At 45.1% G+C, this 24313-nt stretch overlaps 1 protein-coding gene across 1 annotated transcript in view; it reads right to left on the bottom strand.

Moving 5' to 3' along the window:
* Nucleotides 1-24313, bottom strand: part of ANKRD33B (ankyrin repeat domain 33B) — a 147413-nt gene that overhangs the window by 38385 nt on the left and 84715 nt on the right. Inside the window, exon 2 of the mRNA XM_066584599.1 lies at nucleotides 17457-17586. Within this exon, the coding sequence (XP_066440696.1) occupies nucleotides 17457-17586 (130 nt within the window). The remainder of the gene's footprint in view (nucleotides 1-17456; nucleotides 17587-24313) is intronic.

Below are 24313 nucleotides of genomic sequence, written 5' to 3'. Positions count from 1 at the left end.
GAGAGATGGTGAGGGAACACTTAGCTAACTTAAATAAATTGAAGTCTCAAGGTCCAGATGAATTACATCCTAGGATACTAAAGGAAGCAGCGGAGGTAATTGCTGAACCACTTGCCATAATCTTTGAAAAATCCTGGAGAACAGGAGAAGTCCCAGAAGATTGGAAAAGTTGCCCCTATCTTCAAAAAAGGGAAGAAGGTGGATCCTGAAAACTGCAGGTCTGTGAGCCTGATTTCTATACCGGGAAAGATCTTTAAACAAATTAAACAGCATGTACTTGGATACAAATGAAGTAAATAAACAGAGTTCGTAACAAGCAAGTCATGCCAGATGAATGTAACTTTCTTGTATGACAGAATCACTGACTGGGTTATCAGGGAAATGTGGTAGATATAGTATATCTTAACTTGAGTAAAGCATTTGACAAATTATCTCATACCATACTGATTGAAAAAATGACAAAATATGGGATTGACAAGGCAACTCTTAGGTGGATTCACAACTAGCTGAGTGATCGTACTCAAAGAGTGGTCATAAATGGCTGGACATCCAAGTGGAAGAATGTATCAAGTGGGGTACCACAAGGCTCTGTCCTAGGCCCAGTGTTGTTCAACATTTTTATAAATGATCTGGAGGAGGGAATTGATAGGAAAATCTTAAATTTGCCGATGACACAAAGCTAGGAGGGATTGCTAACACTAGAAAAGAGAGAGTATTCAGAAAGATCTAGAAAAGCTTGAATAGTGGGCGGCGACTACAAAGTCCTACATCTGGGCAAGAAAAATAAAAAAGGACATACAGAATGGGAGGAATTGGGCTAAGCAGCAGCACATGTGAAAAAGACTTGGGTATACTAATAGATCATGAGTGGAACAGGTTACCACGGGAGGTGGTGAGTTCTCCTTCAAACAAAGGCTGTAACAATATCTGTCTGGAATGATTTAGTGAATCCTGCACTGAGCAGGGGGTTGGACCAGATGACCCTGGAGGTCTCTTCCAACTCTACCATTCTATGATCTATGATTCTATGAGGTGGAGAGTGTGGGGTTCTATACTCATAGACAATGGTCAGGCCTTATAGTGGCTGGATCGGTATGACTGCAGGGAGCGGTTGATTATGGCTAGTAGGGATTGCAGGCAATAGGACAGGGAGCATGTTATCAGGTGGAGCAAAGAGGGTTTGGTTTAGGGGATATGGTATGCCTCGCTGAAGAGGTACATTTTTAGAGCGCACCTGAAATTTGTGTGTCGGGGATTATCCAGATAGTTTGGGGTAGCGCATTCCAGAGGACTGGTGCTGCCGTGGAGAGGTCTTGGAGGCAGTTATGAGAGGTTCAGGTTGAAGTGGCACTTAATCTGATTTTGTTAGTGGAGCGGAGGGCACGGACTGGTTGGTGGATTGAGATGAGGAAAGCAATGTAGGGTGGCGCGGTGCTATGGAGAGCTTTATGGTTGGAGGTAGTGAGTTTGAATTGAATTCTATATTTGACGATCAGCCAGTGCAGTGACTAGCACAGGACAGATGGGTTCGAGTAGCGGCTGGACAGAAAGATGAGCCTGGCGACACAAACTTAGGAGGGATAGCTAACATTAGGAAAGAGAGAGAGTATTGAAAAAGATCTAGAAAGCTTGAACAATGGGCGGCGACTACAGAATGGTATTTAACAGGGAGAAATGCAAAGTCCTACATCTAGGCAAGAAAAATGAAATAAACACATACAGAATGGGAAGAATTGAGCTAAGCAGCAGCACATGTGAAAAAACTTGGGTATACTAATAGATCATAGACTGAACATGAGTCAACAATGTGATGCAGCAGCCAAAAAGGCAAACACAATTCTGGGATGTTTTAAGAGAAGCATAGAGTCTAGATCACTTGAGGTAATGATTCCTCTCTACTCTTCCTTAGTCAAACCTCATCTGGAATACTGCATCCAATTCTGGGCACCCCACTTTAAAAAAAGACATAGACAAACTGGAGCAAGTTCAGAGAGGAGTTACCAAGATGGTGAGCAGTCTACAAATCATGTCCTATGAAGAACGGTTAAAGGATCTGGGAATGTTTAGCTTGCAAAAAAGAAGGCTGAGAGGAGACTTAATAGCTGTTTACAAATATCTGAAGGGCTGTCACAGTGAAGAGGGATCAGCCCTATTCTCATTTGCACTAGGAAAGACTAGAAGCAATGGGATGAAACTGAAAGGGAGGAGACACAAATTGGATATTAGAAAAAACTTTCTGACAGTGAGGGTGATCAATGAGTGGAACAGGTTACCACGAGAGGTGGTGAGTTCTCCTTCAATGGAAGTGTTTAAACAAAGGCTGGACAAATATCTGTCTGGGATGATTTAGTGAATCCTGCACTGAGCAGGGGATTGGACCCGGTGACCCCGGAGGTCCCTTCCAACTCTACCATTCTATAATTCTATGTTGCTGTCTTCAGTGATAATACTTCCAGTGATGCTGAAAGTAGTTATGAAGAAGAAAATGTTGATAATTTGCTACCTGTTACTGGTAGCTGGTAACATAGTTACATAGTATGTTTAGCTGAAGACAGACAATGTCCATCTAGTTCGGCCCATTTCCATCCCCCCTTGTTGATCCAGAGGAAGGCAAAAAACCCCAATGAGGCAGAAGCCAATTAGCTCCCTCGGGGGAAAAAATTCCTTCCCGACTCCATAATGGCAGACAGAATAATCCATGGATCCCTGGGTAATCTAGGAATATCGTGATGGTGATGATGGATTCACCCCTCCACAAAGTGTTCGCCCAAAAACAGACATGGAATATTTCCAGCTGTTTATCACCGTTGAACTTTTTCGTGAAATTGTGGTTGGAACAAATCGTTGTTGGGCCTACAAATTCTTTGCCTGTGCGAGTCACAAAATTGCTACATATTTTCGCACATTCCCTATTATGGCAAGACCATCACAGAAAAACTTATTCAGCCTGATTTCAATGATCAGCTAAAGGAAGTGCTCCAGGGATAGTGTGATGGAAAATTCATTTGACAGTTTAGATGTCAAGTGCAATGGTGAGAAAAATGATATGTAACTCACCCTGGCATGCCTGGACCTCCTGGAAGGGACGGTCCGGCATGCTTCAATCCTGGTAGGCAATAAAAATGAACAAAATTCCAATAGGTTCATCAACCGTGGTCCACCAGACATCCAATCATATGGAGAGCGCCAATGTGCATTCTGATTATATGTCAAATAACATGCAGAAAAGTGAAAAATGGTCAGACCACAAATAGACCCCAGCGCTCCAGGGGATAGACCGATCAGAAAGAATAAAAGTGAAGTACTTACTTCACAGGGGTGTCTCAGGAGAGAACACCACTAGATCCATGAAGGCAGTCAAATCCCTTTGGAAGAAACAAATCCCAGGAAGGAATCCAGCGAGGAATCCAATAAGGCAGCAGGTGGAGGTGAGTACGAAATATTATTTATTATAAAGGAGGACATAGACAGCTACGGCCATAAAACATGGAGTGTGGCCATAAAACACATGGCCTGATTTGGCATTTACATCTCGAATTGTGGTTCATTTGGCACAAACAAATGGTACAGGCTATCACATTATCACGGAAAGGTTCTACAGAAGCCCTCAACTTGCTCGGGAATTGCATGACATAAAAATGCATATTACCAGAACAGTTATGGCTTCCAGGAACGATTTTCCTAGTGAACTCAAAGAGAAAAAAAATCTTCAGGGATTTTAATTACTTCCTTATGAATGCGACAAGAAAATGATGCGCCTCTCATTCCAAGACAAGAGGACTGTGACAATGTTGAGTACATTCCATGGCCCACAAACAGTCCATTACTCGTTATTGGAAGAAACAGCCAGTGCAAAGTGAAAAACCTACCATTATTTTGGACTACACAAAGTTTATGGGGGGAGCAGACGGAGCTCATCAGTACTGTGGATGTTACGGTTTTACCAGAAGATCCTAGTGGAAACAAATATTTTTCTGTCTAATGGAAGTTTCAGTTGTGAACAGCCACATCCTGTACTCCATAGCTAAAAAAGAGAGGGGCCAAAAAATGCTAACCCACCTTTCATAAAGGAAAAATCTCATCACTCAGCTTGTGGGCAATGTGAGGAACACAAAAACAACAGAGAGGGGAAGACAATCAACTCTGGATCAACTGAAAGACCAAATGGGAAGATCCACGAAGGCTTGCATGGTTTGCAGCAGAAGAAAGGAGAGAAATCAATTTCTACTGTGAGACATGCAGTAGGAAGTCTGAACTTCATCCTGGAGATGCTTCACTCCAAAATGGTACAAATACAAACTACAGCACCACACTCTCATACATTATGAGCCACAATAAATGGACACACTTTATTTTTCAAAAAGTTGGAAGTAAAATCAACATTTGAGTTCATTTTTATGTGTTTCTGTTGAATTATTCCAAGGAATCCACAATGCTCTTTCCCACCCAAAATAAATAAGAGCTGGAGCGGATGCGGGTGGCGTGGAAATTGGATTGCAAAGGCCTAAACAGATGAATTGCTAACGAGATTAACAATGCTAAAATATGCAATATTAAGAGATCGTATATTTTAAAAATCATGATATTGATTTATAGCGCCCGCCGTTAACCCGTTTAGGACCAGCCACTGTAAATTTACGGCGGCTGGTCCTGGGCTTAGAGCACCGCCGATAGTAAAATTACAGCGGCGCTTTAAGTCTCCTGTCTCTGCAATCAATCAGAGGCAGGAACGGTTTATCAGCTGTTAGTGACAGCTGATAACCCGGAGCAGAAAGCAGGAGGGGTTTTTAACCCTTTCTGCCTTCTGCTTCCCCGATACACAGTGCTTAATAAGCACTGTGTGGGGAAAGTGAAAGTAACATGCACTTTCACTACAGGAGCCCGGGGGGGGGGGGGGGGGGTTTGAGACCGCCCAGGATTCACTGCTACTGCAGAGCTGGAGGGTCAGACTAGACCCTGGCAGCTCTGCAAGTGACTACTGTCACTACAGGGGTTGCTTTCCCCTGTAACTAGGGCTCCTATGGATGCGGCTCCTATTGATGCCTCAATTACAGTGGGAAAGTGTCAAATAAAGAAAAAAAAATGTGAATGTCCCCCAGAAGTCTTACATGACATCATGGGGACACAGATAGTAAAAAACACAATTACATACATCAGTAAAATACTATTACAGAATAAAACAATAATATATACAAAAGAAAGAAAATAACACAAAGCAGACGCCAACACAAAATGGCGCCGTATGCCCCCTGTAAACCAAAACCATACATACTATATATCAAAACGTCTGAAAAAAATAGAGGAACCCGTTCCCATATTTTATTTTAGTGGAAATGTAAAAACAAAATAAAAAAAACAACTATAAATGTTAAAAAAATCATTTTTTTTAGCTTTTTACCCCCAATAAAACAGAAAAAAAGGCAGTGAAAAAGATATAAAAAAATAGCCCTATATGTCACGGAAAAAAAAAACGCAACAAAAATAATTTTGGTAGCTAAAGAAAAAAAATAAAGCAGTAAAACCGCCACATGGGTAAAATCCCTAAAAAGTGTCTGATCCTTAAGGTACAAAACAACCTGGTCCTTAAGGGGTTAAAGAAAAAAGAAAACCAATGCCAAAATCACTAATTTTGATCACTTTACCTCACAAAAAATGAAATAAAAAGCAAGCAAAAAGTTATATGAATCCTAAAATGGTACAAACAATAACATCAACTTATCCTGTAAAAATAAGCCCTCAGACAGCTCCGTAGATAGAAAAATAAAAAAGTTATGACTCTCTAAACACAGCGATGCAAATCTATGAAAAATTATTTTATTATCCCAAAGTTGTAAAAACTAAAAAATAACAATCTAAATTGTTATAGCTGAAATCGTAACAACCCACGCAATAGGAATAACATGTCATTTATACCGCACGGTCAACGGCATGCAGAGAAAAAAAATAAAACGTAAAGAGTTGCCGTTTTTATGTACACCTCAAGTTCAAAAACACAAAAATCAAAAAGCCACATGCATCCTACAATGATCATCTTGTCCCACAAAGATCAAGCCCGCATACAGTTCCATAGATTCTAGACACAAATTCTGGTTCTCTGAATAAGTCAAAGAAATATAAGCCCAATGGAAGGGAATCCCCAAAATCCACAAAGTGCTCCTTGATTTCTGAGGTCTGAGTCACGTTAGACACTGCGGCCACATGTTGGATATTTCCGAAAACTACAGACCCAGGGTAATAGATACTGACTTTTGTTTATCTGCTAACCTCTGTTGTGTTACAGAAAAAAAAATGATTAAAACTGAAAAATGCAAGAAAAACTAAAATTTCCAGTCTATCTTCCACTTTGCGTTCGCTCCTGTGAAACTCTTAAGGAGTTAATAATTTGTGAATGCTGTTAAAAACTATTTATGGGGGCTTCTAATACTTAGGCCTCCCCATGGCATTTCAGAACTGAATTGGTCCCCTGAAAAATAGATTTGGGAAATTTTCATTAAAATTAGAAAAATTGCTCTCTACTTACACGCTTTACAACGTCCAAAGTAAATAAAAGGACTTTTTCAAAATGGTATCAACATACGGAGCGCGTTGTAAACGTTACTTAGCGGCTATTCTGTGTGGTAGGATTATCTGTCTTAGGCCGCTATCAGCCCGCTCTCACACAGCCCACTTTTTACCGTGCCTAGCGTGGCGTTTCACTAATCATGGTACAACACCTACATGGATTTCAGTGGGGCTCCACAGACTTGCGCCCGAATGACGCAATTTTCAAGCTCTGTCCTCTCTTTTTTTCGTGCGTTTTAGCGCTTTTTAATGCGCCCCATCGGCCATCACAATGATGGGCTGCGTTAATAAACACTGTCAAACACTGTCCAGCGATTTTAAACACAGCGTTTTGCGAATGCATGTGTGAGAGCGGCCTCACACAGCCAAGAATATGAACCCCCTTCTTTTGCATGGAGTCATATATACGAGCAATGTTTTTGCTGTATGTCCTATCTCTTCACATTCCTTGGAACACATTGCCCATTGATTTCAATGGGAACTTTAACCCCTTAAGGACATGGCCTATTTTGGGCTTAAGAACACAATGATTTTTGATTTCCCCTTTTCAAAAGCCATAATTTTTTTATTTTTCTATCGACACGGCCGTATGACTGCTTGTTTTTTTGCGTGGCGAACTATAGTTTTTATTGGTACCAGCTGGAAAAACCAGGGTAGGGTTTATTTTAGGGGTAGGTCCTATTTTAGGGGTATCTAATATCTCTCTCATATCTATCTATCCATCTTTCTCGCTCATATCTATCCCTCTATATATCCCATATCTATCTCTCTATCTTATATATGTATATATCTCTGTATATCAATCTATCTCTCTCATATCTATCCATCCATCCATCTATCTCTCATATCTATCTATATATACACTATATGGATAAAAGTATTTGGACGCTGCATGTTTTTCAGAAGAAGTGCTTTATTCTTCTATGTAGTAACATGTCGGTCCTCCTTCTGCTTGTATTCCAGCGGTAACACGTCGAGGCGGACTCTCCACAAGTTCTCTGTAGGAGGCAGGAATAGCTCGCTGTTCCTCATGCAAGGCTGTGAGAAGAGATTGTTGTGAGAATGGGCATGAGTGGCGGGGTCGTACCCGTCGCTCCAGTTCATCCCTCAAGCGCTCGATCAGATGAATGAATACTTATTACAAAATGAGCAGCTTTTTATTTTACCCATGCCTTTCCCAGCATACCATTCAGCAAACTCAGAATTTGCATATTTGCTGATTTTCTGCAGTGTCCAAATACTTTTGTCCATATAGCGTATCTCTCTATCTATCTCATATCTATCTGTAGCTCTCTCGTATGTCTCAGTTCGCAGTACCAGGGATGAAGCAAGTAAAATTGTGAGGAGGAATGCCAGAGGTCGGTAACAGTATGCCTCAGTTAGGTTGCAGAGCAGCAGGCAGGTAGTGGAGCTTGACTTTGGCTGTGAGGCACAATAATATCGCAATGGTGCAGTGGAAGGGCCAGGCTTATATTGGAAGACTAATCAGGAGCAGGACAGAGCAAAGACAGAGAACTGGATCAAGCATACGGGAACCAGGCTAAGGTTTAGCAAGGGAGCTATTCAGAAGGCTGGATGGCTCAGCAGGGAAAGCTGCCGACTGGAGTACAGGAGGTCCTTGGTTCAGTCCCTGACAGTAGCCCCCTCTTTCTAAAATGGCCTGCAGACAACCCAGGATATGGCTTACCTGTATACCTCCTGTGGAAATCCCCTGTGAGTCTTGGAGCATGCACATTGTGGTCCAGCTCCCATTAATTTTCCTGCGGACCATACCCCTTCCACTGCACAAGATATTGTAATCTCCCTCTGTGCCTTCTCAAATCAACTACTACGAACTCCTCCTCACCATGGACTGTCACCGGTGGAGGAGGTGGTTGTTTTTTTCCAGAGAGTGAGTTATCACAAAAAAGATTCAGCAGCACCATGTGAAATACAAGGTGCATCTACAGTCCGCTAGGGAGTGTCAGATGGAAGTCGACCTGACCAACTTTCGTGGTAACCCGGAAAGGCCCGATAAACCTTTGGCCCAATTTAGGAGGGGGAAAATGCATATTCAGTTTCTATTGGATAACCAAACTGATCACTGACCTGGTCTTCGGGAATGAAGGCCAGATGTAGATCGGAGTTGGTAAAAAAGGGACTCTGAGATGAGGAACTATCCTTTGAGTTATTATAGGCAAATTCTGCTGTTGCCAAGTAGTCCACCCAATCATCCTAAAGGTAGGAAATTAAACAGCGGAGGTATTGTTCAAGAGTCTGGTTGGTCCTTTCAATCTGGCCATTGGACTGGGGATGAAAGATGGAAGACAAATTGACTGTAATAACTAAGGCAGTACAGAAAGTTCTTCCAGAATTTTGAGGTAAACTGCACCCCTCTGTCAGAAACTACATTATCCGGAATACCATGTAGTCTAAATATCTCCTTGATCATCAACTCCACAGATTTTTCAGCAGTAGGAATCTCTTGGATGGAAATAAAATGGGCCATTTGTGTGAGTCGGTCCACCACACCAGGATGGTAGTCATTTCTTTCGAAGGGAGAAGACCCACAATAAAATCCATAGATATTGATCCCCAAGGCCTAGATGGGACTGGAAGAGTCCTAATGGAGGAGATTTTGGTGTCTTGTTTTGTGCAAACGCTACACAGGAGGCAATATATCTTTTCACATCGTTCTTAGAATTAGGCCACCAGAATGAACAAAGCACTAGTTCCAGAGTCTTCATGACTCCAAGATGACTTGCAAGTTTAAAGTCATGGACAAGTTTAAGAATTTCAAGTCCACTAGAATCAGGTACATACAGTCTGTTTCCTTGCACCCAAAACCCCTCCTTAAAAGAAAGATCCACCTCCTTAGAAAGAGGTTTGAAAAAAGTGTCATTTGGTATCCATCTTTGCATCTGGAAGAAAATTCTCTCAACTCAAGTATCCCCAGGAAATTTGGGGGGGGGGGGACAAGATGGTGCAGTCAATTTTAGACCCTTCCTCAGGCTCAGCATGGATCCTGGATAAGGCATCGGCCCTGTCATTTCTTGAACCAGGCCGATAAGAGATGGTAAGATTAATTCTGGGAAAGAATAAGGCCCAACACGCTTGCCTTGCTGACAGTCTCTTAGCTACATGAATAAATTCTAGATTCATGTGTTCAGTGAGGAAAATTACAGGGTCATTGGCCCCTTCCAAAAGATATTTCCATTTGGAGAGGGCAACTTTAAGGGCCAACAGTTCTTTATTTACAATGTCATCGTTTCTTTCAGCTGGTGACATGATATGCAACAAAAATGCATGAGTGCAGTAGTATCTTGTCTTTGACTCGTTGAGACAGGATGACTCCCACAGCAGAATCGGAAGCATCCACTTCCACAACAAAGGGTAATTCTGGATTTGGATAAACCAGTACTAGTGCAGAAGTGAACAGAGCTTTTAATTTTTCATAGGCGCCCTGTTCTTCTGGAGACCATGAATATGTTTTTGATTTCTTTGTGAGTGAAGTGATTGGTAAGATGATTTTTGAGAAGTCTTTAATGAATCTCCGGTAGAAATTTACAAATCCTATAAAGCATTGCATGTCTTTTAGGCTTCTTGGAATGGGCCAATCAACCACGGCTAGGGTCCATACTGAGACTGGCTGGTTAGAGGATATACCCAAGGAACTGGATCCTGGTTTGTTTAAACTCACACTTTTCTGGTTTGATATAAAGATTCTTTTGGAGAAGTTCCAAGACTAGCCGGACATGCCTTCGATGTTCCTCCAAGCTGTCAGAAAATATAAGAATGTCATCGAGGTAAGCAACAAGAAATTGATCAAAAAAATCTCAAAACATGTCATTAATAAAATGCTGAAAGTTGGCAGGAGCATTACAAAGACAAAAAGACATAACGAGGTATTCAAAATGTCCATATCTCGTCCTAAAGGCAGTCTTCCATTCATCCCCTGGGCTGAACCATATAAGATTATAGGCCCCTCTCAAATCTAGTTTGGTAAAGATCTTGGCAGAACAGAGTCCCTCCAGCAATTACGAAAATAAGGAGAGAGGGTAGCGTTTTTTTGACAGTCACTTTATTTCGTTCCCTATAATCAATGCATGGCCACAAGGTTGAGTCTTTCTTTTCTACAAAAAGCAAGGGTGCCCCTGTTGGGGACGAAGAAGGTTAAATGAAACCCATCTTTAAAATTTTGTCCAGGTATTCTCTATGTACTTTTAATTCTGGTTTAGAAGGGCTATAAATCCGCCTGAAAGGAATGTCTGTTCCAGGGAGCAATGCTATGGGACAATCATTTGGCCAATGAGGGCGAAGTTGATCAAATTTTTTCTTGCTGCAGACGTCATTGAATTGCTGGTATTGAGGTGGCAATATATCCGAATCCTGCTGACAATTCTTAGGGGTTAGAGTATGTTCAAGGGCAGGTAGTGGTATCTAGCATTTTTCTTTCCACTCAGAGTGGAATGTAATGGTTCTTAAGTCCCAATTGATGGAAGGATTGTGGATAGAAAACCAAGGGATTCCTAGGATAACTGGAAACTTGGGAGAAGAGATAAGGGGGAAACTAATAGTTTCATGGTGATCAAGTTCAATAATGATTTTAGGTTTGATTGTCTCATAAACTACAGGCCCTGAAGGCAACGGTGAACCATCCATGGTTTCCATATCGATGGGTATGGGTTTGGTCCTGCTTGCAATGTTATTATCAAGAGCGTATTAAAAGTCCATGAAAGTCCCTCCAGCTCCTGAATCTAACATTCAAGTTGAGCATTGTAATTTCTGGTCCCCGACTAGGATCTGTATCGGAATGACGGAATCGAAATATGGGGGGCATATTTTATCTTTCTCTTTAGTGAGCAACGGGATAGCTTGTGACTCTGGACCTAGAATGTCAGATTTGCCTACTGTCTTGTCACTGGTAACTGCAATAGTTTTTTGGAACTTGTTGGGGGAATTAATGGCATAATGTCCCGAATCCCTGCAATAGAGACAGCGATTCTCTGTATGGTTCTTTTCCTTCTCTGCTAAGGAAAGAGGTTTGTGGATGACATCGATCTGCATTGATTCAGGGGCAGCCTTAGTCCTTTGATAGGCGTTTAATGGTGGTTGCTGAAAGAAAAAGCAGGGTAGTTCCCAAAAGCCCATAGCTTCTCCTTCTGACGTTTAGTCTTTGATCCACACAGATACACAGAACTGAAAAAAGTTCTCCAAGTTGCAGGGGTCTTGACTCTGGCAAGCTCACCCTTTACTGGTTTGGATAGTCCTTGCTGGAATTGACTCTTCTGGGTGGTCTGGTTCCATAGGGTATCTGTCACCTAGTGATGAAATTCTGCAGTATATTCGGCAACAGGCTGTCGCCCTTGTCGTAGGTTATGTAACCTACCCTCTGCTGTGGCACAGTGATCGGATCATTATACCTTTACAGCTGTAGTAAAGGTATCAAGGCTGTCGAGGAGGTTATTGGCGAGGCCCATGCAAGGGGAGGTTCATGATAAATAATACCTTCTTCCTGTCACTGGTAAATGAGGTGGGTTGCATCTGAAAGAAGATTCATCACTGATTCAGGAATTCTCGGTATTGGTGATGATCTCCACCAAATTTTGCTGGCAGTGGCATGCAGACATTGGAAGCCGAATTGGACACCTCCAGGAGTTGCCTCTATAATGCATCTATTTCTCTTTGCATTCCAGCAATCCCTTCCTAGTAGGAGGCCCAAAACTCTTGGAGCTCTGTAACCTGTTTCCTCACGGTGGCCACAACAGACTCCATTTTGAGATAGAATATTTTGTAACCAGTATGGTTCTTGGTTGGAGCCTCCAGTGTTGTAGCCCATGCAGATCGAGAGCGTAGTCAGAGGAGAGCCAGGAGTGGCGCTGGACTATGCCTGTGAGGCACAATAAACTTGCAATGGTGCAGTGGAAGGGCCAAGCTTATGTAGGAAGTCTTATCAGAAGCAGGGTGGAGCCAAGACAGGGAACTGGATCAGGCATATTAGAACTAAGCTAAGGTCCAGCAAGGGAGCTGTACAAAAGGCTGAATGGCTCAGCAGGGAGAGCTGCTGACTGGAATACAGGAGGTCCTGCGTTTGAATCCTGACACTCTCTCATATCTATCTATCATATATCTCTCTCAGATCCATCTATCTACCTCATATCTAACTGTTTATCTCTCTCAGATCCATCTATCTCATATCTTTGAATCTATGTATCTATCTCTCCATATCATTTATACCTACCTCTATCTCAAATTTATCTACTTGTCTATGCACCTATCTATCTCTCTCTTTTATATCTATAAATCTATACCTTTATCTATATCTTTCTCTTATTTATCTCTCTATATCATATATCTCTCTCTATCTCACATCTATCTATCTCTAATATAATCTGTCATATATCTCTATCTATCTTATATCACTCTATCCATCTCATATCTATCTATCTCATATCTATCTATCTATCTATCTATCTATCTATCTATCTATCTATCTATCTATCTATCTATCTATCATCAATGGGATGAGATAATTTAAAAGTAAAAGTGCCTACCAATTTACAACCTATGAATCTGCTTCATTTTCAAGACACTTGATGCAAGTCATCGCTCTAAGATGGCAGGTACCATACTCCCATAACAAAAGCCAAAGCACCTGTATTACCAATACCATCAGGGTCGGGGTACTGGTGTATCTTGTCTCCACCAACTCTAGGGGTAGAGACAAGGGGTTGGGCTGAGTCACTGACAGGGAAGGTGCTAGTGACGCCCCCAGGAGTGGATTGGCTGCTCCCCGCAGCATGTCTTATGATGGCTCCAGCTGTGTTACTCGTTACTGCCAAATATCAACTCTCCCCTAGCTGTCAGCAGGTCAGGTCCCTGGTGGCTTAGTGGTGTAGCACGTGTTGCCCCCCTTCCCCGCCCAGGCAGCAGGTTAGTGGAATTTGCCTTGTGTTGCCCCCGCAGGCATCGGATGAGCGCTGTTGCTCACCTCAGAGTGTGATAGCGAGGGACGATGAGATCCAGCGGCGTCTTAAGCGGCGCTGCAGGTGGAGCGGAGCACAGCTGCGGGGAGACAGACAGTGCAGGAGCCGCAATGGCACAAGGGGCAGCGGTGGGGTAAGTAAAAACAGCAGCTGTGAGGGGAAATGAGGGGAGGCCTTCTGGGAAAGTTACTGGAGGTGCCAGGGGGAAACTTACAGGAGGCTGCAGGTCCTCCTGCGCTGCTGCTCCAGAAGGCATATCTGTTCCTGTCCTCCTCCTGAGCTGAGGAAGCCGGAGCCACTCTCTCCATGGCTGGATGGAGGGCTGCGGCGCCGCTGACAGCTGGGGTGGGGGTGCTATTCGGCAGTAATGTCTAACATACCCGAGACATAAGCAGCCAATCCACTGCTGGGGGCGTCACCAGCACCTTCCCTATCAGTGACTCAGCCCAACCCTTTGTCTCCATCCCTAGTGCTTCTGGAGACAAGATACACCAGTACCTGCCATCAGAGTGCCTCTGAGAAATGGCTACTTTTGATGTCAATATAAATACATGTACAAGCTCCCTCTTGACAGCAGCCATTGCAGAGAACTTTCCTGCTCTGTTGGGTATCTAGAAGATCTACCGTATTTCAGTAGACTCCTGGAAAATCACACATTCATAGTGACAGAGACAGGTATGCCTATGTATTGACAGTGTAAAGTGAAGGTACTGTGATGGCTCAGGAGGACAGACTAGGATGCTTTTCAAACACTCGTTATATTGGAAAATTCTTATGCGCTGCATCCAAGTTCCGTAAACAGTGAATATCTTTGGTGATATGCAATAATTCACCATTGCCCACAATTTGACTCAGTTCTGCGCCTGAACCTGGTCACTATGCTTTAGCTGCTGGGCCTTCCCTTCAGACAGCTGTGTGCTAGTCTTCACTGGGTTGTACGCCACAAACAGACTCATGAGGTCCACTCCTCATTTGGTGCATAATGGTGTATATACGGTATATCTGGGCTTTCTTTCGCTCTGCCCACATGCAAAATGCTGCGTCATCAATATTTGTGGACTAAACTACACACAATTTGGTCACCGCAGCATACATCGCAGGCACTGTTACACACCATAACACAATAAAGAAATGTAACACAAGATTTGCATATTTTGGGACAATTGGGAGGCTTCCTGAGTGTGTGCTGGGCATGGCAACCGTGACCTAGAATAGCTCTTCAACTGCTCCCTGACATTGTAAAGAAAAAAACTAACTTGGCAGAAAAACAACTGCTACCTGCCAATAAAAATAAAACACATATAAGGCAAGTAACACAACACAACTGTAATCCACTTGCCGCAGGCTTTCTTCAGCGGCACGCCACTACTCTCCTGCCGCCTTACACTTCCCTGCGGTTTAATAAGTGCCATCCTCAGCATACTTATATTCTAATTATGAAATAGAATACCCTTGATCAAACCAGCATCCATGGGAGACTAGATGTCATATTCACTACAGGGTTAATGGTCACCAGCACAGTTACTGGCACACTCACCAATGCCGATAAAGTGTAATTGTTGACTGCTCTCTTCAAAATATAGGCTCATACCTGTCCATGGCTTGTGTTTGGCATAGCAACCTAGCACCATTAAAGTAAATAGGGCAGAGCCACAATGGCACACATAACTTGTGAACAAATGTTAAATTGCTTGTGGCCAAACCCTTTAAGATTGCAACAGAGTTTACTAAAGTAATCTCATGAATCATCCGGTGCTGCTGGCTGCCAACCGATTTCCAAAAGCATGGGACGTCTGGTCTACTCTCGAATAATAAGCTATCACTCAGATAACTCTACTCACAGTCTTGTTTTTGTTCTCTACATTCTAAAGAAACTGCTCTTACCAAAGAGTCTCCTAAAGGCTACATCAAATGACGACTATTCTCTACTGATTCCTCTGGATCTCTCTACAGTGTTCCACACTGTAGATCACCAACTTCTCCTCAGTATGCTCCCCTCTATTTGCCTTAAGGACACCGCTCTCCTGGTTTTTCATCTACCTCTCTGAATGCTCCCTCAGTTTCGTATTTGCAGCTCTACGTCTCCTATTCTCCTTCTGTTAGTGTTCCTTAGTCCTCTCCTCTTTTCCATCTACACAGCTCCTACTGAACAAACTCTCAGCAGATTTGACTTTTGGTTCTACCCTTACTCTGACAAAACCAGCTATGCACTTCTCCTCGTGACATCACACCTCCGGTGCTACAAAGGGCCAGTGATCGTTGGTCCGCTTTCTTTAACACCATGCCATCTCTATATCTAAAACTGAATCTCTCAAAAAGTGAAATTCATTTGTTTCTGTAATCTACTAACTAACCTAAACATGATATTCCCATCTCGGTCTCTGGTACAACCATAAGTCCTCGGCATCATGCCTGCTGTCATATTTTTGACTCCGATTTTTCCTTCACTCTACATATTCTATCACTTGCTTACTCATGGTACCTGCAGCTCAAAAACTTCTGAGTCTGTCCTTTCCTCATTGTGAAGACATCGAAATCTCCTATTGTTGCCCTTATCCATTCTCAGCTTTATTACTGCAACTCCTTACTGATCGCTCTTCCCTTCACTAAATTCTCCCCTCTTCAACCCATCCTGAATGCAGCAGCCAGGATTATGTTTTTCTCCAGCCATTACAACGATGCATCTACCCTATGCCACTCACTGCACTGGCTGCCTATCAAGTATAAAATATAATTTACTCATAGCTCTCATCCATAAAGCTCTCCACAGTGCTGCACCTCTCTCTAGTTTCTCCCTCATCTCTGTCTACCACCCTACCCGTGACCTTAGACCCCTTTTAATCCAAACCTCCCACTACCGCCTCCAAGATGTTTTCTGAGCTGCAACAGTTCTTTAGAATGCACTACCCCAGGCAATCAGGTTAATTTACAGTGCCCACACCTTTAAGTGTGCCCTGAAAATACATCTTCTTAGAGAGGCCTACCATATTTCCTAATCTAAACTCTTCTCCATCTAACCTGCTTCTACACTCCCCCTTGGAAACCTGACCCCCTTCTTGCCACTGTATCACAAACTCACCCTACTGCACCTCTTGCTTGTGTATATACAAATACACTCACACAGCTTTTTGGATGTAATGATAGCACCCTCTATATATTTTTTCTTCTTTCCCTGGATTGTACAGGGGGCGGAGCTAAATTGCAGCACTTAACTCCGCTCCTGCCTCCTCCCATTGCAAATAGTGGTGAGGGGCAAAGAGGGGGGGGGGGGCGGGAGCTCAGTGCACTGCAATGATGCATCACCACCGTGTTACATAAGCAGCTAGAGACTTTACCATCTCTGCTGCAGGGAAAACACTGCCATTACATTCTGTATTCACCTAAATAAGCTACAGACCATAAGCGTGGTTTCACATGGCTGAGATTCTTGCGTGAGATTTGTGCGTTGCGAGACGCTCAAATCTTGCACGAATTTGAGCCCCATTCTATAGAATAGGGTCATACACAAGAGCAATTGGGGTCATACGCAAGAGCAATTGGGGTCATACACAAGAGCAATTTTTTTCCCTTGCCCATTGTGTGCAATGGGGCTGGACGGCAGCATCACACCGCGTGCTAGATGCACGTGAGTGTGATGCAATGTTTCCCATTGAAAACAATGGGAAAGACTCTGCGATCCTGGTAGAGTTCTTGTAATATTGCCAAACAGATAAATTGCTGAGAAAGGGACTAGTTTGAGAACACAGAAATCCAAGTAAATTGGAGCAGTCAGAATTGAGATTACACGACTACTTGAGGAGAAAGAGGCCAGGAGTTTCAGATAATACCAATTGATTTATATATACTGAGGTAATAGTTACATAATGAAAAAATAAATCCCCGAAGAGCCCCGTTAAGGTTCAAAATGAGTAATAAACTAACAATAATCACCTGCTTGTGCCGCTGTTATGAGAGCAGTATTTCCTTCATTGTCTTGCCAGTTCACATCAACATAAGGACATTGTGATAGAGCTATTACAATATCCACATAACCTTGATAACATGCAACAAGAAGTCCAGTCTGTAAAAATAGAGTAAGAATGATGTTAGACTTCAATTCACTTAATTTAATGTAAAGAAATTAATTATGATCATAATGCTTTGTAAAAAGAGTCCAAACATAATAATCAGCTACATAACATGGTACCAGCTTTCCTCAATGTCAGGTGCTTTCTTCTAAGGGTAGCTTCACATGAGTGTATTTTGCTGTGTGCTGCCGCAGCTAGTACTCGTTAACAGTCCCTGTCAATGCCATTTTAATTACTGGTAATTAGATATTTTGCTCAGATCTTTCTCAAACATGTCAGTGAACTTCTACAAATCCATGGTGAAAATCTGCAACAAAGTTGACATGATGCAAATTTAATCATATGCTCATCAGCTCAATTTCCATATGAAAACATTCTGCTGCACATGGATAAGATTAGTTTCATCCACATGCCCAATACTGTAATCCGCTGTGTATCTTCAAGTCCACTGAATTTCTAGTATGGGTGGATGTACCCTGTGGGCTCTTTCACCTGGGCGCTGCGATTTTCAGACGACCGTGTCACAGCCACAGCGCAACCAAAAATTGCATGAACGAGAGGCAGTTATGACCAAGGGATGGCTGTGTAGTCATACATGTATGTCTTATGTAGATGTTCTGTGCAAACTGTCTTGTCATTCTGTTATGTATATTGCACAGCTGCAGAAAATGAGAGGTCAATGTCTGCAAAGCGTGAGCTGACTGTCTGTAAATGTATCCATTTTTGTCCTGTCACGTAGTATGAGAGAGGGTATAAATATGAGTGAATGAGAGCGGGAAAGGAGTCCATCTTCTGGAGCTGAGAGCAAAGTACAGAGGCACATGAAGGCACCTTCAGCCCTCACGTGTTGAAGATGGAAGAAGAGAAGAGATTCCACTAAGTGTGTGTTCCCAGGTTGAAGACAGAGTGAGCCCCAAAAGAGAGTGAGTGAGCAACAAGTGAGCATTTTCATTCCAAGGCCTAGTGCAGAGGTACTCATCTATTCTTATTGTCTTTCACACCTGAGCATCCTGAAGTTTGGGACTTCCAGGTGCAGGTACTCTAATATCATTGTTCACATTACAGCGTCCTGGAGTCTGGGTCCTGCTGAGTGCAGGCTGACATCTTTAATTCATCACACAGGCATCCTGAAGTCTGGGTCTGCCGTGTGGAAGTACTCTAGCTCATCTATTGTCTGCAATTTCTCAATCTGTAATTTGTGCCTTGTGTATTGCTGAAGCTTCATCTAAAGTAAAGTTGTTCCAGGCTCTGAACGTTCTCGGGGACCTGAGGTACTATATCACTGTCTGTGGCTCATTTATTTCCCTGCCGATGTGCATGTCGTGGCGTACCGGAACAGTGGTGTCACTCGTGACAACCGCAATCCCTGTTCCACCATCTATCGGGCATCCCTATCCTAGAGGTATCCGGAAGAGGCCCAGTGCTGCCCTGGCCTTGGCTGCGTATGTCCCTCCGTGAGGGAGCGTGGTAAGTGCAGCCCATTTATGCACCCATTCAGACAGCCTAGTGCGGCGTGTATACGCCGCACCCGGAATACCATCAGGCGGAGGGAGAGACTTTAGCTCTACTAAACTGCATCCCCCTCTCCACCCCTTCACTGGCTGTCAGCAATGGGAGGGGTGGGATGGGGCGGGGGCTAGTTTTCTAAACTCCCACCACCTCTTCGTCCCTTGCCAGTTGTCTGCAATGGGAGCGGGTGGGACACAACGGGGGTGTTAGTGTGCTAATCTGCAGCCTCGTTCCGCCCCCTCCCTTTGCCAACAGCCAGCAAGGGGCTGAGAGGGGGAGGGAGTTTAGCAGATACGCTGCTAAACTCCCTCCCACCTCCCTTTTCCAGCAGCTCCCATAGACTCCCGTAGAAGTCTTTGGGGCAGGCCGTGTTCCGGACAGAAAAAATAGGTCCAGAACTATCTTTCCAGGCCAGCGTAAAAAAGGCCGACTGGAATGTGCACCGTATGCTTTATCTTTGCCGGCTGGCTGTTTTTATGCATCAGGAATACGCCTACGTGAACATATTTATTGGAAACCAATGCATCAGATGGGTAGCGTATATCATCCGACCATAAAAAGGCGGCGGATATACGCCCGTGTGAATGAAGCCTGAGGGTGAGTTTAGACAGGCTGTACTCAGCGCATTTTTTGTAGAGAAAAATCTACAGTGAATTCACAGATAATATGCGGCGGAAAAATCCTCACTTGATGCCGATGATGTCAGGTGAAATATGCATTTACATCCACAACAAACAACTGTCATGCTGTGAATTTAAAATCCGCAATATATGTACGTAAATCCTGAGTGGAATTTTTCCACACGGTGAATGAGGTTTGAACTGTAAATAGAAAATCTGCAGCCTTTATGCCCCGTGTTGCCAGGAAAATACTGAAGGTACGATTATTTAGATTTTATTCAGCAAATTCAAATTACCTCACGCACACTGTCAGTATCTCACGCAGATTGTCAGTATGTAACGCACACTGTCAGTATCTCAGGCACGCTGTCAGTATCTCACACAGGCTATCAGTATCTCACGCACGCTGTCAATATCTTACGTACGCTGTCAGTATCTCAGGCACGCTATCAGTATCTCACGCACGCTGTTAGTATCTCTGGCACACTGTCAGTATCTCACGCACGCTGTCAATATCTTACGTACGCTGTCAGTATCTCATGCACGTTGTCAGCATGTCACGCACACTGTCAGCATGTCACGCACGCTGTCAGTATCTCACGCACGCTGTCAGTATCTCACGCACGCTGTCAGTATCTCATGCATGCTGTCAGTATCTCATGCACGCTGTCAGTTTCTAACACACACTGTCAGTATTTCACGCACGCTGTCAGTATCTTACGCACACTGACAGTATGTAACGCACACTGTCAGTATGTAACGCACGCTGTCAGTATCTCACGCACACTGTCAGTATCTCACGCACACTGTCAGTATCTCACGCACACTGTCAGTATCTCACGCACACTGTCAGTATCTCACGCACACTGTCAGTATCTCACGCACGCTATCAGTATCTTACGTACGCTGTCAGTATCTCACGCATGCTGTCAGTATGTCACGCACACTGTCAGTATCTCACGCACGCTGTCAGTATCTCACGCACGCTATCAGTATGTAACGCACGCTGTAAGTATTTCATGCAGGCTGTCAGTATCTCATGCAGGCTGTCAGTATCTCAGGCATGCTGTCAGTATCTCAGGCATGCTGTCAGTATCTCAGGCATGCTGTCAGTATCTCAGGCATGCTGTCAGTATCTCAGGCACACTGTCAGTATCTCAGGCACACTGTCAGTATGTCACGCACACTGTCAGTATGTCACGCACACAGTCAGTATCTCTTGCACGCTATCAGTATGTAACGCACGCTGTAAGTATTTCACGCAGGCTGTCAGTATCTCTGGCACACTGTCAGTATTTCAGGCAGGCTGTCAATATCCAACATACTCTGTCAGTATTTCACGCACGCTGTCAGTATCTCACACACACTGTCAGTATTTCAGGCAGGCTGTTAGTATCTTATGCACGCTGTCAGTATCTCACGCACGCTGTCACTATGTAACGCACACTGTCAGTATCTCATGCACACTGTCAGTATCTCACGCACACTATCAGTATCTTACGTACGCTGTCAGTATCTCACGCACACTGTCAGTATGTCAAGCACACTGTCAGTATGTCAAGCACACTGTCAGTATCTCACGCACGCTATCAGTATCTCACGCATGCTGTCAGTATGTAACGCACGCTGTAAGTATTTCACGCACACTGTCAGTATGTAACGCACACTGTCAGTATCTCAGGCACGCTGTAAGTATCTAACATACTGTCAGTATCTCACTCACACTGTTAGTATGTAAAGCACACTGTCAGTATCACACGCACACTGTCAGTATCTCACGCACGCTGTCAGTATGTAATGCACACTGTCAGTATGTAACGTACGCTGTCAGTATGTAACGTACGCTGTCAGTATGTAACGTATGCTGTCAGTATGTAACGTATGCTGTCAGTATCTCACGCACGCTGTCAGTATCTCACGCACGCTGTCAGTATCTCACGCACGCTGTCAGTATCTCACGCACGCTGTCAGTATCTCACGCACGCTGTCAGTATCTCACGCACACTGTCAGTATCTCACGCACACTGTCAGTATCTCACGCACGCTGTCAGTATGTAACGCACACTGTCAGTATGTAACGCACACTGTTAGTATGTAACGCACACTGTCAGTTTCTCGTCCGTATCATTGGGGGACCCAGCCAGACCATGGGATATAGCCACTGCCACTTGGAGGCGACACTAAGCAAAAGTGTTAGCTCCTCCCACCAGGCTATATCACCCCTGCAGGCACTCAGCTAATTAGTTTTTAGCTTAGTGTCTAGCAAGGAGGCAGACATGTCAGGTCCAGGAGGACTTTATGGCGGGCATACGGGGAGTCGGGACTTTTCACTGGCTTTCCTGTACTCCCGGGGAGGGCGCAGGCAGATGGTGTCTCCACCACTCTGCGGCGCCCTACCCAGCGAAGAAAAGGTGGCACGACCCTGCCTATGTGCATTGGCGTCGTTGGCCCGCCAGCAATAGGGTTCCCCCCTCTGGAGCAGCGCCCCTCTCTGACGGCGAGCGCAGGGGGGAACACTGCTGGAGCGCAGATGGAGAGAAGGGAGCGTATCCGGGAGAAGGGAACGGAACTTCAAGCCTCCCTCCAAGTCTGCGGTCGGCTGCCAGGAACCCCTTCAGAGGACCCCAACCACCTTGGAAGGTCCTGGGGAAAGGAGTTCAGGTGCATTTACTCCTTCTCTTTACCTATCTCCCCCTCTCTCCTCTGCCTAATTCAGTGCATATGGGATTATGCCCTTCCCCCCTCCCCCTCTCCCCTCTCTATCCAGAGACACTGCTGAAAAGGGGGAGCTGGGTGCTTACCGGCCAAGGCTGGGAGGGGGTGGATGCTCGACCACAGGAATGTATGGTTGCGGGTGACTGCTGCGGCCGCGGGCTGTGGGACAAGGAGCAGGCTGCAGAGTGAGCTGTGGCGCCCCGGGGGGGGCGGGGCGCCGGCCACGGGGACGCATTAGTGTGGTGCACCTAGCACTTCCTGTGATGCGTTTGGACTTCCGGGGCAGGCCACGCCCACCCCAGCCAGGCGGGACTTTCAGGGAGGCGGCCAGCAGAGAGGATGGCCGCTCCCAGTAGCTCTTACAAGGAACTACTTACTAGTGAGCAGCTCCACTTCTTGCAATTGGCACTTACTGCGGCAGGTGTTTCTCTCCAAACCGCAAGCACCTCCTGGCAGTGCGGTTTGTTCTACAATCAGCAAGCTCCAGTCAGCACCCATCGGTCAGCAGCACCCATCGGTCAGCAGCACCCATCGGTCAGCAGCACCCATCGGTCAGCAGCACCCATCGGTCAGCAGCACCAGTCGCCAGCAGCGACAGTCACCTGCAGCGACAGTCACCTGCAGCGACAGTCACCTGCAGCGACAGTCACCTGCAGCGACAGTCTCCAGCGGCGGCAGCTTCCAGCGTCTTTACCACAGAGAAGGCCGCCAGGTCCCAGAAGCTCCAGCTGGGCCAGGACAACCGCAGGACGGGGTAAGCCCTGCCAAGGCAGCTCTCCCCTGTTTGCTAACCCCTGCGGGTACTCGCTCTCAGCAGTACACGGAGACACCCTACCCCTATTCCCACCACTCCCTTGCGGTTATCTGTAGGTGTGGATTGCTTCATGTCTGACCCTAGACCAGAGGGTGCCAGTCAGGCTATGGGGAGGGCGAAATACTATGTGTGCACGTTATGCAACGCTAAGTTCCCAAGCGGTCAGGCGGAGCTCCGCTGTGTAGCCTGTAACCCAGTGCGATCAGCTCCAGGGACCCCGGTGCCCCCCGCCGCCCCTGTAGAGCAGGTAACCGAGCCTGAATGGGCTAGATCACTGGCCGCTGCAGTGTCAGGACTAGCCAGATCGTCGGCCGCAATATTGCGCCGATTAGAATCCGATTCAGAGGTGTCTTCCCCGGAGCGTTTTCAGGGAGGGTCGCGCAAAAGGCGGAGATCCCGCAGCTCTGAAGGGGTTTCTCACAGGTCTTGTCGGTACAGAAGGTCATCCAGATCTTCTAGGTCTCAACAATCTAGAGAGTCTTTTCATGCTCCTCTTGGTTCCAGGGAAGCATCCCGGACGTATCATAGGTCCAGGGAAGCTTCTAAGCGGTCTCTGCATACAGGGAGGGCGGCTAGATCAGATCCCTTACTGGCCTCATGCTCCTCAACTCTTCAAGCTGCAGACCAAGATCAGCCTCCGCACGGTTTTTCGGGGGGTAGTAGCGGTCTGGAGGAGGAGGAAGCGTCTGCAGTGTCATCACTGTCAGACAAGAGATTGTTTTGCCCAAGACTCGCTCCAAGGCACCTACGGGCGCAAGGACGGGAGTATCAGTTTGAGGGTCTTTCCCCACCCGCTATTTACAGGGTGGGGGGCAGGCTCTTGGGGTTCCAGAATGTATGGTTAGCCCGCGTGACCGACGCCTGGGTACAGGAGGTCGTCTCACGAGGGTATGCCATCGAATTTGCAACATTGCCACGGGAGCATTTTATCAGATCCAGGATACCGAAGGACCCAGGAAAGGCAACACAGCTGCACCAGGCAATAAAACAACTGTTGGCGCAGGGAGTAGTGGTGCCGGTGCCGGGGTGTCAGCACGGAAGGGGTTTTTATTCGAATCTCTT

Source organism: Eleutherodactylus coqui, chromosome 12 (assembly GCF_035609145.1).
Source record: "Eleutherodactylus coqui strain aEleCoq1 chromosome 12, aEleCoq1.hap1, whole genome shotgun sequence".
Lineage (NCBI taxonomy): Eukaryota > Metazoa > Chordata > Amphibia > Anura > Eleutherodactylidae > Eleutherodactylus > Eleutherodactylus coqui.
Note: the sequence above shows the minus strand (reverse complement) of the source record. Positions and strands in the feature narration are given on the sequence as shown.